Source organism: Medicago truncatula, chromosome 5 (assembly GCF_003473485.1).
Source record: "Medicago truncatula cultivar Jemalong A17 chromosome 5, MtrunA17r5.0-ANR, whole genome shotgun sequence".
Taxonomy (NCBI): Eukaryota; Viridiplantae; Streptophyta; class Magnoliopsida; order Fabales; family Fabaceae; genus Medicago; species Medicago truncatula.
This window is the reverse complement of record NC_053046.1, coordinates 18,482,271-18,499,838: the sequence shown is the minus strand read 5'-3', so window position 1 is coordinate 18,499,838 and position 17,568 is coordinate 18,482,271. Positions and strand designations below refer to the sequence as shown.

Sequence of the window (17,568 nt, the reverse complement as noted above, 5' to 3'; positions counted from 1 at the left end):
AAAAACAGATTTTTTTAATTTTTGAAAATTAATTTTCAAATTATTTACTTTTTACATCTTTTTTTAAAATAATTTTAAATCAGAAATTAAATTAATTTTTTAAACCATTACATACATGTGTCCTCGTGAGGTTAGCTCAGTTGGTAAGCACAATACATAATGTATGCAAGATTCGGACTTCAAACCCGAACACCGCAAAAAAAAAAAAACCATTACACACATGTCAGGTTTTAAAAAAATCAAAATTAAAATAATTATATAGTGGCGTGCCACATCAGCGTCTAGTGGAGATATAAATGTTTTGTGGAGAATCTTCATATTGAAATTTAAACTTTTTTTTTTATAAGGGTAAATCGGAACTCGCCCAAATTACAAGTGATAAAGACATATTAATAAAAATAATTGAATTAAAATTTAAATAAAAAATAAGTGATTTTTTTTGACATATTATAAAAACAATAACAATTGAATTAAAATTAAAATTTGAATAAAAAATAAGTGAAAATGAAGAAGAAAAAAAACTAAAAAAATACAAATTAGTGGGTCAAGCTTGTTAGTAGAAAAGAAAAGGAAAGATTTTGAAAAAAAACAAACTGATATAACTTAGTACTAATAAAAATCAAATAAACAAATTAACAAATGAGAAACTGTGGCGTGGTGGTAATTATACTTTATCCTTGTTACTAGGTTGTGGGTTCGAGTCTCATCTCACCCAAAAATTTCAATTAATTTATTTTTCATCATTTAATACCAAAAACGCGATAATCTCTTTGTGACGGCATTCAAGAACGTCGCTAAGTATTAGAGGAATCTACGACGGAATATGTGACGGAACAGTTAAAGATGGAATAAAACCGTCGCTAAATACCTCACAAAACTGGGAAAATGCACATTTATGACGGAATTTATGATGGATACGTAGGGACGGCAGAAACCCTCGCAAAACCTGGTGCTAATGATATCTTTACAACAACCCTCACAAAATCCGTCACAATTTGCGACGGTTTACAATACCTCACAAATTTCCGTCGCAAAATCTGAATTTTCTAGTAGTGCATATTCACAAATAAATGTCCTAATTGTGTTGATTTCGAATGGTGGAGGGTTGTTTCTCTGATACATGTATATATGTACAAAATCAATTTGTTTCCAATTTTTGATAAATAAATTATTATTTAATAAAGACTATTTAATATCATTAAAAAGATTGGAATAAAAAAGATTATTTATCAAAATTATTTTATTTTGAAAGATTATTTACCAAAATTATGATAGCAATGGTATTTACAATTTTCACTAATAAAAAAAATATTTAGAATTTTCAATTCAAAGTTTGACTCAATGTTAAAAGGATATATCTTTGACTTAAAGATTCTAGATCCGAGTCCACTAATGCCTTTGTAGGAAAAAAAAAAGTTTTTACAAAATAAATTATATTCATTAATATATCGATATAATATAGATTCAAATCGTTAAAAACAAAATAGAAGATTTTACGAACATATGTCTATAAAATATAACTATATTCAAGTCTGCAGAATATTAATGTATCTATATCTACAAACGTTGACGATTGATGCCAAAGTTATTGATTGAATCTGCATTTTGATCAAAACTAATTTTTCAACCTGAATCAAATAAACACCGCACTAAAACGAGAAAGCAAAAGCACACCGCACAAAGACAAGAAACTATAACAAACAAAGTCGTGCAAAAACTACTAAATCACAAAAACAAAAGAAAGAAGATTGAAAATATATGAAAATCACTTGTTTAACTAAAAAAGAAAGAAAAACATTCGCACGGAGAGAGTCTCCAGAAAAAAATATCAATATCTTGTATTAAATTTTTAAAATTTTTTTATTTTAAATAACGGTGTATGCCTCTAAACTACACGAGAAATAGAAAATTTATTCTATGGACAGTGAAATGAAAAGATATTTCTGTAAATATAAGGATTATTGAATGGTTCCTTAATCTATAAAAATGAGCCTCTATACTCTTTATTTGGGTTGTTACGTGGTTGACTTCCTTAATCTACAAAATTTTTCCCTGAAGAAATATGTTCTTTGGAAAATACAGAGCCTTATGAGTGTGTTATGTGCAGTGATGCTAGTGAAGATTCATTGCATGCTCTTTTAACATGTTCCCGGTCGATTCAAGTATGGCAAGCATCGAACCTATAAGATGATGTTGAGAAGGTCATCAATGATTTGATAACTCTGCAACAATAGTGTTTCAGCTATTGTCTCAACTCCAACCATCACAATGTCATTTATTTTCATCTATTCTTTGGAGTATTTGGAAGCGGCATAATTTGAAGTTATGGCAGCAGGTGAATGAAACAATGTCACAAGTCTTCGTGCATAAGTTATAATAATGGAAGCTTGCACAAGAGATGAGAAGAACCTTAGACCAACTACATATATTACATTAGATCCGAGCAATGAAAACAACATACGCTGACAGGTAGATTTAAATGTAATGTTGATGCTTCTTTCTCTTCCGCTCATAATAAGGTTAGTATTGGTATGTGCGTTCGTGATACCGATGGATGTTTTGTTCTGGAAAAAACCACTGGCTTTGCCCTATTATGCTCGATGATTGTTAGTGAGGCATTAGGACTTTGTTAATTGTTGCTGTGGGGGCCTGAGTTAGGCTTTGATGACACGAATTTTTCTCTGGATTCGAAGATTGTTGTTGGTACTTTCAATGGAAACAATAAACACTCAGGGACTATTGTGGCTACTCTAAAATGACTATAATCCGATATTATATTATGCTAACCAAATGAAGGAGAAAATGTTGTTAAGGGATTTATAGATTGTATTTTGTTTTTGGTTTAAAATTTTCTTTCTTTATCAAGTTACTGGTTGTGTTAGATTTTGTGGCTACTTTTGTCAAATTCGTATTTAGATCCGCCTCATCTGTTCTTGAAGAATGTTGTGAGTTTTTATTTTATACTCTCATTTTCTCTCATTTTTAATACTGCTTTCTGTTGAGCTTATTCTAACTACTCTGTTCATACTTGGTTGCAACATTAAAAAAAAATAAAAAAATAAATAAATAAAAACTTCACAAAGAACACACGGCGGTAACATAAATGTCAGCTGCAAATTGGTCTGAAGTCTGAACTCCCAACTGAGCTTCTGAATCTGATATCGTAACGCATTGATGTTGAACTCGATCTCATTCGCTTCCGATTGGTTTGTCCCAAATGGCGTTCTTCCTCCATCCCAAATCATCATTCTAACATTTTACCCTTCAAATTCCCACTTCTCAAATCTCCATGCTTCTCAGACACCAGAGACGATGATTCCATCAACAACCCTGTCTTCGATTACCTATACAAACAAAACTTCTTCCTCATCAAACCACCGCTACAACAACAACAACAAACCCTACTCCGCCCTTGGTTGATCAGAATTTGCGAAAACTCAGTTAGCAAAACCCTACTCTTCCACCCACTCCTCCGGCCTGTCCCACTTTATACTTTCCATCACATCCTCGACTTAAACAAATTCTCCCTCCTCCATCTGGGAAGCAATTTCATTTCCTTTGAGAATCATCCCTATTGCATGGAGTATATGTACCATTTACATTTACATGTCATTGTTGTCACATTGTATGCCAGGACGTTCACTTTTGAAATGTGGCAATGAGGATTGGAAGGTGATGACTGGGATATCAGGTAGCATGGGAGACATCTATATTTTCAAAGGGCGGCCTTATATGGTCGATGAAACTGGTAGAACAGTTACTGTTGAACCAGACTCAAGTGTCCAGTTAATGGATGAATCTTTGGTTGTTGGTGGGAACATGAAATTCTTGGTGGAGAGCGAGGGCGATCTGTTGTTAGCTGACGTTTATGAGTGTGTGGGTGTTAGGTTCTCTGATCATGATCCCGTAAGGATTGATTTCTTTAAGCTTGATGAGAAGGAGAAGAAGTGGGTGAAATTGACGAGTTTAGGGGATACAGTTGTTTTGTTCTTAGGCATGGCAGGTTCTTTTTCTATTTCTGCTTCGGATTTGTGTGTTTCCAAAGGGAATTGTGTGATTTTTATGAATAATATATTCGAACTCGAACCATTTCTGAACATGGATCCTGTGAGCTTTGTTTTAGACTTGGATGAAGGTCAGCTTACGCGTTTGTCCGATTCTCCTGAATATTCAAGAAAAATTAAATATAGTGACGGGCAAAATCCGTCTCTAAATCAATGAATTTCTGTCACTAAACAGATCAGAGACGGAATTAGAGACGGATCAAGGTCTGTCGTTGATTCCTCAGTCTCTAAGTTATTTAGAGACGGATTGTACATTCTGTCTCTAATGGACACGGAACATATCCGTCTCTAACCACTATAATCTGTCGCTTGCATCTAAAAATAGAAGAAATTAAATCCGTCTCTAACACAAATAATTCCGTCTCTGTAGAGACGGATCTCAAATTCCGTCTCTAATAATAATATATTTAAAAGAAAATAAAATTTAGCTTAAAACTAATTTTCATGTTGGTAATTTGGGACCTATATAATATATAGGTATAAACCTGCATATAAAATTTATAAACTTTATTTTCTTAAGTTTAGATAATAATCTAATAGAATTTAAATTAACAATCATACAATACGTTGTTCTGGCCACCTCCCGAGTGGATCGTCAATAGCTAAATTCATATTTGCGTATGCTCTCTTGCATCAAAAGGTTTTTAATATGATTGTGATGTTGCTTTATTGTGCTTAGTTTGTGTTGTTAGGTTGTATGATTGTTATGTTGCTCTCTTGAAATGTTGTTACAATGAGTATGGGATTCTCTGTGACTAACATATTCTTTGCGTCCTAATACAAACAAAGCATGAAAATTAGGAAGCTAAACGCATGGTGGGTGGGTGTTCCACCGTAAACGCAAACAAGGTCTTATTGATTTAGGTGCAAGTTTTGAGATAAGTGCATTTTGATATGTTAGTGCAAATAAGTTGTTCGAGTAAGCTCTAATAGCTAATCTATATTAATTGGGTTTGGCTTTGTATCATGATATTTATATAAATATATATATTGTGAATATATAATAACAAGACATTTCTTTATTGATTTTGTTTTGTTTCAAAATAATAAAGTCCCTAGAATAGTTAGTCCGTTTAATTGAACATTAAGTATAACTTAATTGTGAGACCCCGTTAAACATAAGGAAACTACTCTTAAAGTATCCGTAGTCAAGCTTTATTGAGAAGTGGAATATCATTAAAGCATAAAGACTATTATGTTGGTAGACTGATGATCACATCTCACATATCATGGATATAAAGAGATATCAAGTCTTCACATAGATATAAATATTAGGAGTAATATTTATATTGGATTGACCCGCCATGAGAATACTACATAGTAAAAGTTATGAAAAGTGTCATAAGATATTATCATAGTGATAGTGGTGTATTCCACCCTTCGACCTGAAACCACTATGTACCCTACATGTTGGAGTCGAGTGCTTTATCACCATTCAAATGTTGTCCGTAACAGGATGACTATAAAATTGGTTGATGGGTACTTCATGAATCATGCTGAGGGACATGAGTGTGAAGTAGCAATAAACGTCACAAGAAAGGGGGGGTTTGAATTGTGACCCTTTTAAAAATTATTCCTGAAACTTAATTTTAGATTTATATACTCAAGAATAATCTTGGTGAATGTTAGTTTATCAAGATTAGAGTATATAACAATTAATTGAATTAGAACAGAACGTTCTTAAGAATGATTATAAACAGAATGAGAAAAATGAAGTTAAGTTAAAAGATTATTTTAGCAAGGACCAGGATGTTCTGGAGATTAATAAAATAATGTGTGTGTGTTGTGTAACTTTAAATAGAGAGAGAGAGAGAGAGAGAGAGAGAGAGAGAGAGAGAGAGAGAGAGAATAACACAGGAGAGTTATCCTGGTTCACCAAACCCGGCTACTTCCAGTCCCCACACCTCGTGTGAGATTATCCACTATAGTTTTCTTGCTAACAGAAACTTCTGACTAGCACTACAATTTCTTGATCACACCAGATCAGTCCGTAACCTCTGTATTATCAACCTCAGCAGGCTTATACAATTCTTTGCACACTAGCAAAAGAAAGGTTGGAATTTTCTATCTCAAAAACTATTAAGCCCAATAGACTTTGAGAAATACAACACTCTTTGTATGAAGAGATTTGTTTGGATCGAATAAATACTCAAATCTTTGTTTGAGTTTTACAAGAGGCAAATTCAAGAGAGATGATCCAAGAGATATAGTGAGAGAGCTTGGAATTTGCTTTGTATGCGAAGAGCTTTGTTTGTAGTGATGATTTTCACTTTGAGAGATATTAGCTTTCAAAACTCTTGCTTATGACCTTCAAAGGCCCTTGTATTTATAGGTGAGGAGTGTCTTGGTGACCAAGGGAGAAAATAGAGCTGTTGGACACGTTTTTGATAGCTGTCCAAAGTCTCATTTGATTTCTCTTTTCTTCTTAAAAATAGCCAGAACGTTCTCAGAATGTTCTTTCTGATTTGCCTGACTTTGAAAGCACTGTTGCTTTGCTTGCGCATGAGATAACCAGCTGTAATGAGCTGTGTAACTTGCAGTCCACTTCTGATGATGTCATGTCCTTTTGCTCTAGTGATGTCATGCTTAAGTAAGCCATGTGATCTTATCCATTTAATGGGCTTTATTTTTCCAAATGGGCTTAAAGCTTTTCTTATGGCCCAAGTAAACATAATCAGCCAAGCTTTCTTGCTGAGCAGACTTGTTCGCTTTTGATGTACTGTTCCATTTTCATCGTTTTCGCCAGAACGTTCTCATTTCATTCTCATGAAACAAATTCTCACAAAAACGAATTAGTAGATAACAAGATTAAATAAATATAATATGTTTGTAATCTTTAAAACATCAAATAAGGATTTTGTCTCAACAGAGTGATCTACAAGGAATTTGCCCCTCCTACATAACAGGAGAAATGTCTACGGGCACAATATTGAACTAGGCAAGGATGACATGGTCTATGCCTTGTTCAATATAGACATGAGGACAAAAGGGTAATTATACACATGATCATTATTACATAAAGGTTTGGTCAGATCACATGACATTCTCGTCACTTGGGTAGCCGTGATGTGTTGCTAGATACCGCTCACTGTTTATAATATTAAATATGTGATTTAATATTATTGTCAACGTCACATGTAACGCCCTAGTTGTCATATTTAATTATTTGAATTATGTGGAGTCTATATATATATATATATATATATATATATATATATATATATATATATATATATATGTGTGTGTGTGTATGTGTGTGATTTTTGAGTGATTTATGTGATGTATTATTTTATTATGGGGTTTATTTAATAATAATTAGAATAAGTATGAAATAATAATTATTTTGGTGTTTGGGGAATTAATAGGAGTTAATAGAAATTATGGGGAGTTAAGTGAAAATAGAAGGGAGTTACAATTAAGTGGGAAGTTAAGACAGAGAAGTTAGAAAACCAGTTTCACGTAGAACAAGTTTTGGGAGAAAAGCAAGAGAGAACCAAGGAAGAACCAAGAGTTGATTTTTGCTGTGCATTCCTTCTGCAAATTTAAGGTAAGGGTGAGGTTTACTTCAGTAGTATAGGTTTTAATTTCTGATTTTGAGTTTAACAGGTTTTGGAGTGAAATTGAGGAATTGGGTATAAGTTGAATTAATGGTTTTTGGGGTAGATATTGTTGTTCTGATGTTAGAATTGAGTTCTGGTTGCATAGAAACATTCATTTTTCATCTGTAAACTAATTTGGGGAGTGATTTGAAGAAAAATGGGATTTTTGGGAAAAACCTGTTTTCTGCCCGTACAGAAGTTCATCGCTCGCCTCACGAGTAGCCTTGCTCGCCATGGCGAGTGAGCAACTTCATAGCTCGCCTCGTGAGCAGACCAACTCGCCATGGCGAGTAGCCCAAATCAAAACTTGATTTTTGAAAAGTTGTTATAAGATGTTTTGGGAATGGTTTAAGGTACCTAGATGATATTAATGATGACTGGAACAAGTTTTAGGTTAAAAAGATGAATAGGGAGCTTAGAATTGAGGTTTGAGTGAGAAAATGTCATTTTTCTCGAGAGCACCTAATTTTCACTCGCCTCGAGTTCGCCTTGAACTCGCCATGGCGAGCAAGTGGTTTTGTGAACTCGCCATAGCGAGCAGATGTGCTCGCGAGGCGAGCTGTGCATTTTTTAGTGCTGTTTTGCTTGCATGAATTGTAGTAATTGAGTGTTGTTGTTTAAGCATAGTTATATTTAATTGTGCATATTTCTGGATGGCTGAATCTCTATTGGTTGTTGATTGTTGTTGAGGACTGAAATGTATGTTTTAACTATTAACCATACACGTTGTTTAAGTGGAGTCACAAGGAGTTTGTATGCATGGTCAATTGTATGTAGATATACACAAGTAGGTCCATTGCATATGCATAAACAGCGGAGAGGACTCATGTCCTGGAGCACTAGTTGCTCAACAGCGGTGAGGGCTTCGGTCATGTCTGGTACCACATGCATATTTGCATATTTGAGAAGTCTAAGGTGTTGTCTTAGCAGTGTTGTCATGTCATTTGCATGAGTCTTAGTTGTTGGTTGTGGGTGCTACATTGATGATGATGATGTTGTTGATGAATATATAATTATATACATATTGTGATGGATGGATTTTGATGATGTCTGTTGTTGCTTGTGAATTACATACTCATATTTGCAAGATGATATGTTTGTTGTTTAGGGTGTTAGATTCAATTGAAGATTTTAATATCTATATTTATTGTTGTGAATCTCACCCCTTCTGCTTGAAAATGTTGCCCTTCCTATGGGTAACTTGCACGTGATCCTGAGTAGTCGGTGGTGGCTCAAGAGTCGTGTCTAGGGCTCTGATACGTGGGATGGGATTTATTATATTATATTATTGTTGTTTTCCTTTCCATGTATCAAATTTTGGAACTTGTTGATGTGGCCCTTGTTGGTTGACTTATTGATGATTAGGCTTAATGCCAAGATGATGTTGGAGACTTAAATCGTTGTTGTTGTTATTGGAATGCAAACTTTCCGCTGCATGATTTTGAAGTTATTAAACATATTGAATTAAATAGTTTTATTTTCTATTTAAGAAATTTTGAATTTGCAATGTAGCATGCCCGTTTGATGCTTAACTCTGATTAATATCTGTTATTTGATTACTTTTGGGTAACGGGGTGTTACATCACACACAAAGGACAGATAGATGAGAGAAATAAATAAGTAAGACTTACTTATAAAATAATAAGTGAGACTTATTAGTAATTAAATAATTAAATATGACTTTATTATTTAATTTACGAAAATTAGAGAAACGCGGTCCACTGTAAGGCACGGTGTATTTAAGTGTTGTCTTGCTGACCACACAAGTGATTCTATAAATAGAACCCTTGTGTTGTGTTGAAGCATTACAAACTTTTTTGTGAGTGCTTAACCTAATTCACAAAAGTTGTGAAACCCTAGCCGCCGGTCTCTAAACCTTGTTCTATTTGAATCTCCGTTGGAATTGGCTAGCACCGGTCACATCAGAGAAGTTTTGTTTGTGTGGACTGAGTAGAGGCATCTCGCTGCTTTGCTTTGCTCGTGATCAGAAATATTTTTCTACAAAGGTTCTGCTCTTCAAGAGGTAAACACATGAATCTTAAAGTGTTTAAGTTTCTGTTTGATTTGTGATTAATGATTTAATCAAGATCCGTTTCAATGGGATTTATTCCGCTAAGAGGATTATAAAATTTTGAAAAACCTCTCTTAAATCCCAACATAAGTGTTTCTTGTTATCCTTCTTGTTTTTTTAACTCTCAAGTCTTGATCTCGTGCATTTTGTTATCTATTCTACTATTAGGATGAGCAAATAGTCCCTACATGTGTTGTTACTGTCATGAATTGTCACTGCATGAATTATCTGTAATCAGAAGCGAAAATTACAATCAAAAGCTTTACATTCTACCCCTTACTAGGACTATTTCTGAGCTCTTCTTCTACAATCAAAAGTTTTCATGGTCTTCTACTTGACCATGAGCTCTTCTCCTAGCTAGCAGCAACAATTTTCTAATGTGATTAGTTGCTTAAGAATTTCATCAGAAAATCTAATTACAAATTTTTGAGTATACAAATCTACAATGTTGAGTGTATAAACTTTTTACAATAATCATAGATAGTGTTATAGGCTTCACTAGTCATCATATTCCTTTGATGTGTTGGGATTAAACAACCATTTACTTGAAAGAATTCTTCCATGTATTTATGATCTGAGAATCTGTCTTATTGTTGTTGTTGTAGTCGTCTATTCAATCCCTTATCTTTGGATGATTGATTAAGTTGTTGCAAAGTTTCACATTCTTGAAAACTAGTTAGAATTTTTATTTTATTTTATTTTTAATCGTGTTAAATTGGTTTGATTTAATTTTTTTGTTATGAAGTAACATAATGATATATGTCTACTCTTTTATGGCTGTAATGGGATCTTTGGAGCTTGGCAACATGGCAGACAAAGTTTTCTAAAAGTTAAATACTTGAGAAGTTATTACTATTAGTTAAATATATATATATATATTTAAAAAAAACATCGAATATTTGTAGGATAGATATCTGAAAGTATCTTGGGAATAATCTCCTTCGAACATAGTATTCAACCATCTATTATGGGCATGTTTTGGAATATTGGAACATAAGGAAATAGGAAAACACATTTAAAAAAGCCTTCCATCATATGGTGAAGAAGAATCATGGGAGAGAAAAAAGGAAAAAAAAAATCACGAATGATTCCTTCCATTTTGGTCAAAGAAAGAGAGGTCAAGAGGGGTTGAATTCTTAATATTACAATCTTCTAATAGTTAAAGTATAAATATAAATATATTTTACATTCATTTGTTTTTAAGTCAGCATCAACCCACTTAGATTGGTATGATGGTATTTACTTCTCTTCGATAACAATTTATGTGGGTTAAGTTTGCTTCTTAAAACAAAAAAAGACACTTGTGAATGTTTTTGTGATTTTGTACATTTTAAAACTAGAGAATTATTGTTGACACATTGCATAAGGTTGTGTCACACTAATAATTTAACGAAATGCCACTCGGCAGTTAACTGTTGAATTATGGAACCGGCTGCAACTACCGAGGAAAACTTCGGCAGTAAACTACCGATAAAAAAATTCTGCAGTTAACTGCGAAGAAACCTCAAACCTGTTTTTTTTTTTTTTTTTTTGACAAAAACCATAAATTGTCATTAATAATATTTATTGATTTTGAATATTTCAATCATTATTTTGGTACGTTTCAAACAATTGCAGTATTATATTTATGCGTATATATCTTAATAAGAATATCATTTAAATCAGTGTAAAAATTAAGCATTTGAATATTGTTTTGCACATCACTTAAATACAAATAATAATAAAAAAATCGTTAAAATAATTGTGCACAACAATTTTTTTTAAGGTATAATATGTTGTTATATTTTCTACATTAAAATAATTGTGCACAAAGATTTTTTTTTTATTTAAGTAATTTGCAAAACAATATTCAAATGCTTAATTTTTACACTTATTGAAATGTTTTTTGAGGACTTAAATGCTCTTTATTTTTTTGGTCAAAATTTAAATGATATTTTTTGTTTTTTGAGGGGCATTTCGATAAATTACTAATGTGACACAACCAATGCATATGTGTCTACAACAATTCTCTTCTTTTAAAACTATAGTGATAACTTCGTACATTCAAGTACAAAATAGTTTTTTGGCAGAAGTAGTAGTAGTATATGGTAGGTAATAAGATGTTTTAAAAAAAAAATATTAGATCTTAAACTGTATTTTTCTCTTTCCACTTTTAGAATATTCACATCTTTTTAGTATTAATCAATCATTTTCTTAAGAAAAGGTTGGTTAACTAACTAACTAAACAAAAAAACTAACTCTGAAAATTCACGTGAATGAAGAAAATCAAAATCCAATAGAGAGAGAAACAAAATCGAATATTTCTTTTCCCTTTCACTTTGAAAAAACAAAAGATAGAGAGAGAGAAAGATTTTCCAATCGAAAAAGACACAAAATTTTCCCGGAAAAAAAAAAAAAGAAACCCAAAAAGAAAATTGCATTATACACATGTGTCAGATTTGATCCTCTTTCTTCTTCGATCTTTGCTTCTTCTTCTTCTTCTTCTCTCAATCTGTCTCTATAACTACATTCTGTTATTTCTTTCATTTTTTTCCCCTTTTTTTCTCAATTCTTGAAAAACTTGAAATTCTGTTTATCCAAAAAAAAATTGATTTTGAGCATAACCCACATTAATTCGCTTCAAATTAAATGCTGGGTCGGTTTCAATTTCTTCAAATTTGCATTTTTGTGTCAGAGGTAGGGTTATGAATTTATGTAATTTTACAATGTAATGTGTAAAATTGAGTTTCTTTTTATGTGTGTTTATGTGATACTGATTTGGTTTTTTGTTATGTGAAGGTTTTAAGGTTTCAATGAAGAGGCAATGAGGATAAGAAATGGAGGTTAGATCAGAGGGTATACGTTTGAGGTTTTGGTTTGTTCGTTTGTGTTCAAGTATTGTTCTTTGGATTTGTTTGGTTCAGTTAGTGACAGTTAGTGAACTATGGCATTCACATTTCATTTCTGGGATTACTACTGGTATATATAACATTGCTCAAATTCAACTTCCTAACCAAAATGATGCTAATAATGGCGTTGTCGATAAATCCCCGCCTCCGATTACTTTTCTTCCTCCAAGTTAGTTTCTTGACTCTAATTCTAGTCCTTTTTGTATCAGATATGTTTTTTTGTTTGTTTTAATCTGATGCTTTAATGCAACCTTTGATATAAATTAATTGATCAATGAAGTTTATGTGTATTGTTGATTAGGTGTTATGTGACTTATATTTGGTGTTAGATGGTTATAATTGTGATTAACTGAATTCAAGTGTAAATTGTATTTGTGTTGGTAAATTTTGTTTTTTTGGTTATGTGCTTGTTTTAATGTTGAATTGTGGATTGTGAAATCTGTTGGGAGCATGAATGTTGTATGCATTGATTTATGATGATAGTTAAGTGGTGTTCTATAGTGGTTTTTGAAGCTGTCAGGGGGTTATTATAATTTGAAATGCTGATTCTAGGGTGTTACATTTATAGATAAATGTCGTATTATGATAAGTCGCTACTCGCTATCATTTATTTAATTTTAAATGATAAATCAATGTTTGATAAAAGCCTTTTATTAAAAGGGACCTCCGGATATACCCTTTTTAATAAGGTACACCTTATACTCCGCATATTACAAAATAAAGACCAGGGATATATGACGAGAACATTAGAAGTTAACAAATTGAGAGAAAATCAGATCTTAATCTTAGTAGATACTAAATGTTGCCATTAATTTTGAGGATAGGTATAGGATATAAAGCAATAATACTTATCGATGTATGGGTCTGATGGATAGGTATAGAATGTTTTTGATTGTTTTACTTTTATTTTCTCGCTCATTTTGGTAAATATTAAAGCTCTTTGACCTGAAAACCTACAGGAAATTATACAAGTAATGGTTTTCTAAGAGTTTCCTGCAATGGTGGCTTGAATCAAATGCGTGCTGCGGTTTGTACTTCCTATTCTAAAATTTATCTGTTTGTATGATATCATAAGCTTAAATACTCATTTCGTGGTATGGTATTTCAGATATGTGACATGGTGACAATCGCTCGATTTTTGAATCTCACATTGGTCGTGCCAGAGCTTGATAAGACATCATTTTGGGCAGACCCTAGGTATATACTTTGTTCTGATTTTTATTTTTTGAGTATCCTCTAATTTAACCTCCATATCATTCTAAAGTTGTGTAGTTTTCTTTTTGCAGTAATTTTGAGGACATTTTTGATGTGAAGCATTTCATTGATTCTTTACGAGACGAAGTTCGAATAGTAAAAAGAGTTCCTAAAAAGTTTAACAGTAAATATGGATATTCTACCCTGGAGATGCCTCCTGTTAGCTGGTCGAATGAAAAATATTACTTGGAGCAGGTGTGTTTCTTTTATGAGCTGCGCTTGAGAAAACAGCTGAATAGTATTGTTCTAAATTTAAGGTTATATAATATATGATTGATTAATGATTCTTGACCTATATTTTTGGATAGTATGGTTTTCTCTAAATTGTTAATTTTTCAATGCTTTTCAGCACTGTTGTCAAATAGCAGCGATAGCGCTATAACATAGCAGATTTTGATGAATCTTCTATGAAAACTTCGAAGCTATCCTAGTTTCGTTATTAGTGCAATAGCAACCGCTATTCCAGTTTCTTCTAGTTGATTCAATGGCACTAGTGGAATAAAATAGAATTATATGACTATTTTTGAAGAATAAAAATGAAGAATCTGCTCGTGTGCCAAACATGACCTATTGTCTTATTAGAGAACTGAAAGAGTCAGCGTGTATTACTTTTCAATATTAAGATATTTCTACCTTTTAAAGAACATGACCTATTCACCATATATTTGCCTTTCAAAATATAAGCCATGTTCTGCTTTATTCCCTTTTATTTGTATGCAACATGCCTTTTTTTTATAAAACATATAATTGACTTATTTCAACTGCTACGCGGCTTCCACTATTTGCCCACAATGCTATCTTGTATTTCACATAGCGGATTTTTGGCGTTCCTTTATTTTCTGCCATCCACTATTAATAACACTGATTTTCAAATAAGTTATGAGAGTTTTTCTTATTTTTTATGATTGTATGTCATAAAGTTGTTTTCCTATTTAGTAAACTTGTACACCAGCCACGATGGTTGAATGTGTCAGAATTGTGTCCGTTCCAACTTGATTGGAACTTTGGAATATAATTTATAACTAGTTGATAATTATGAATCAGTTACATGAAGAAATTTATAGTTATGGTGGTGACTACTAGTATTGGTTTTTTAGCAACTAAAATGAGTTACTTTTGGTGTAGGATAGCCAACATAGGTTCCAAAAAGTAGCACTTCACTGAGTGTATAAAATTATGATAAGATATAACGATTTTTTCTCTAACTTTGAGAAGTATATACATTTTGTTTAATCCAACACTATTCACTCTAAACTGCAGATTCTGCCACTTTATGGAAAGCACAAGGTGTTACACTTCAACAGAACTGATGCACGTCTAGCAAATAACGGTCTCCCACTTGATCTACAGAAACTCAGGTGTCGTGTCAATTACCAGGCTATTAAATTCACTCCTCAAATTGAGAATTTAGGGAGAAAATTGATTCGGATGCTTCACAAGAAGGGACCTTTTGTGGCACTGCATCTTAGATATGAGATGGATATGTTGGCTTTCTCAGGTTGTACTCAGGGTTGCTCAGAGAAAGAAGCCGAGGAACTCAAAAGATTGAGGTATTTTTATGTTTCATGTTTGGCTCTATGTATCGGGTTCTAATTCTTTCATGCTTCTGTCATTAATTGAGGTTGAGAGCGATTTGGATCCTCTCTGTTTCTGAATAACAGGATATGTTCCTCATATTAGTAAATGATAGTTACTTGTGCTTTGATAGAGAAACCTTTTGGATATGAGAGTAGTGGTTATGTATCACATGAGTTACACTTTGATTACACTTTGTCCTTTTTGTGTAATTCAGGTATGCATTCCCTTGGTGGAGAGAAAAGGAGATAATTTCCGAAGAGAGGAGATCACAGGGTCTATGTCCTTTGACACCAGAAGAGGCGGCCTTAGTTCTTCGAGCCTTAGGTTTTGGTAGGGAGACACCAATATATATTGCAGCTGGTGAGATTTATGGCGGTGAACGTAGGCTTGCACAACTCAGAGCTGCATTTCCCCAAATTGTGAGTTTGTTAACATTTTAACTTCCTTCCATTTTTCTGCTCATTGTTTGAGACATCGCACAACTGTTGAAAATTGGTCTTGCGTTCATTAATGGTTGGACCTGATCGGAAAGATGCATTTTCTCTCAATGATCCTCATTTTCAGTCTTTGTAACTATTCTGCTGTGCCACATCTGACTTTCTGCGTTTCCAATTTCAGGTGAAAAAGGAAATGTTGCTGACACGTGATGATTTGCAGCAGTTCCAGAATCACTCATCGCAGATGGCAGCCTTGGATTTTATGGTTTCAGTAGCCAGTGACACCTTTATCCCTACTTATGATGGGAACATGGCAAAACTTGTGGAAGGCCATCGAAGGTATGTATTTACCCTAACGTTGCTGACATGTTATTAATACATTATTGTCAATACATTATCTATTATTGAATAATTTTAGAGGGACTAAAGTGAAATCTGTGTAATAACAGTAAGTGCATTGTTGGTATTATTTCTCTTTAATTTCTAACTAAATTGTTCGTCTGCAGGTATTCCGATTTTAGAAAAACAATCTTGTTGGATCGAAAAAAGGTCGTGGAATTGGTTGATATGCATCATAATGGAACCCTAAAATGGCACGAGTTTGCGGATGGCGTAAAACAAGTTCATGAAAAGAGAATTGGACAGCCAACTCAGCGAAAAGTTATAATCGACAAACCGAAGGAGGAGGACTATTTCTATGCAAACCCTCACGAGTGTCTGTGTGAGGAAAGAAATTGTGATGCGTTTCTAGGTCATCACAACTCTAGTCAAGTATAGTATGAGTTGAGAGGAGCAATCCCAAACTCTATTTCTTTATATCCATTATACCAGAATTTTGTAGGAAACCAGGGTAGCTGAAAAAAGTGTAAAAAAGAGAGGAAATATTTGTTCTACGGAGGCTTGCAAAACATGCCCTTCATTTACCTTTATTAATTACTAATTTCTTTTCACATAAAAGTTCATTTCAATAAATATTGGTCAATTTTTTTTTTTAGGCAAAGCAAAAATATAATAAATTAAAATCAAAGAGATACAGAGTCTGGGGGACAGGTCAATTAACTTTGTGCATAACCTAAAAGAATGTGTATAGATAGACTATTTTGGTGCATTAATTTGTAAATCATTGTCATTTTAGTCTCTAAAAAGCTAGCTTATTTTGTCTCTTCTTGGTCAAGTTGTCATCCTTGTCATTTTACTATTAAATGTCACTCAGGTTTCACGTGTCCCCTTTAGGCTTCATGTCAATACTCACAGCCTGTTATATTTTGAAAAAAAAAAAAAAAAAACTTAAAAGTTTTCACCGTCATTACAGATGTTTTGGTGATAGCCGAGGTTTGAATCTCGGACCTTGCACATATTATGCATTGTCCTTACTAACTGAAACAAACTCACGAGGACATTTTTTTGTCAATGGTAAAATATATTATATATAAATAAGGGATTAAATCCCAAGTATTACACCAGAAAGAAAATAAATATACACCAAAACACCTTGCGGAAAATCAACAGACAATCAAGTTTCCACTACCACCAACGGAGATCAAAAAAGCAGCCGAGGATGATATGTTGCATCAAACGATCAGATTCACCCACCACTCAACAACCGATAAGTCGGAGGAGCCACCAAAAAGTCGAAAAGAACTTGCATTAAAAAAACTAGCTCTGGATCTCGAATCA

General features: G+C 33.1%; 2 protein-coding genes across 2 annotated transcripts; both read left to right on the top strand.

Moving 5' to 3' along the window:
• The first annotated feature begins 3,606 nt into the window (after positions 1-3,606).
• Positions 3,607-4,221, top strand: LOC11419108 (F-box protein SKIP23). Its single transcript, XM_003613839.2, has one exon. It carries the CDS (start codon positions 3,607-3,609, stop codon positions 4,219-4,221), a length of 615 nt encoding a protein of 204 aa, XP_003613887.2.
• A 7,812-nt stretch (positions 4,222-12,033) lies between these two features.
• Positions 12,034-16,842, top strand: LOC11408902 (rhamnogalacturonan I rhamnosyltransferase 1). Its single transcript, XM_003613837.4, has 9 exons — positions 12,034-12,410; positions 12,513-12,791; positions 13,582-13,649; positions 13,731-13,819; positions 13,909-14,071; positions 15,137-15,426; positions 15,669-15,873; positions 16,073-16,230; positions 16,398-16,842. Exons 2-9 carry the CDS (start codon positions 12,551-12,553, stop codon positions 16,666-16,668), a joined length of 1,485 nt encoding a protein of 494 aa, XP_003613885.1. The 5' UTR covers positions 12,034-12,410; positions 12,513-12,550; the 3' UTR covers positions 16,669-16,842.
• The last annotated feature ends 726 nt before the right edge of the window (positions 16,843-17,568 follow it).

Bases quoted from the DNA above. Each gene is read 5' to 3' on its own strand.
- LOC11408902 (XM_003613837.4), top strand. From the start codon at position 12,551: ATGGAGGTTAGATCAGAGGGTATACGTTTGAGGTTTTGGTTTGTTCGT. The intron at 12,792-13,581 runs GTTAGTTTCTTG...GAAAACCTACAG, and splicing joins GATTACTTTTCTTCCTCCAA to GAAATTATACAAGTAATGGT. The intron at 13,650-13,730 runs GTTTGTACTTCC...ATGGTATTTCAG, and splicing joins TGAATCAAATGCGTGCTGCG to ATATGTGACATGGTGACAAT.
- LOC11419108 (XM_003613839.2), top strand. From the start codon at position 3,607: ATGTCATTGTTGTCACATTGTATGCCAGGACGTTCACTTTTGAAATGT.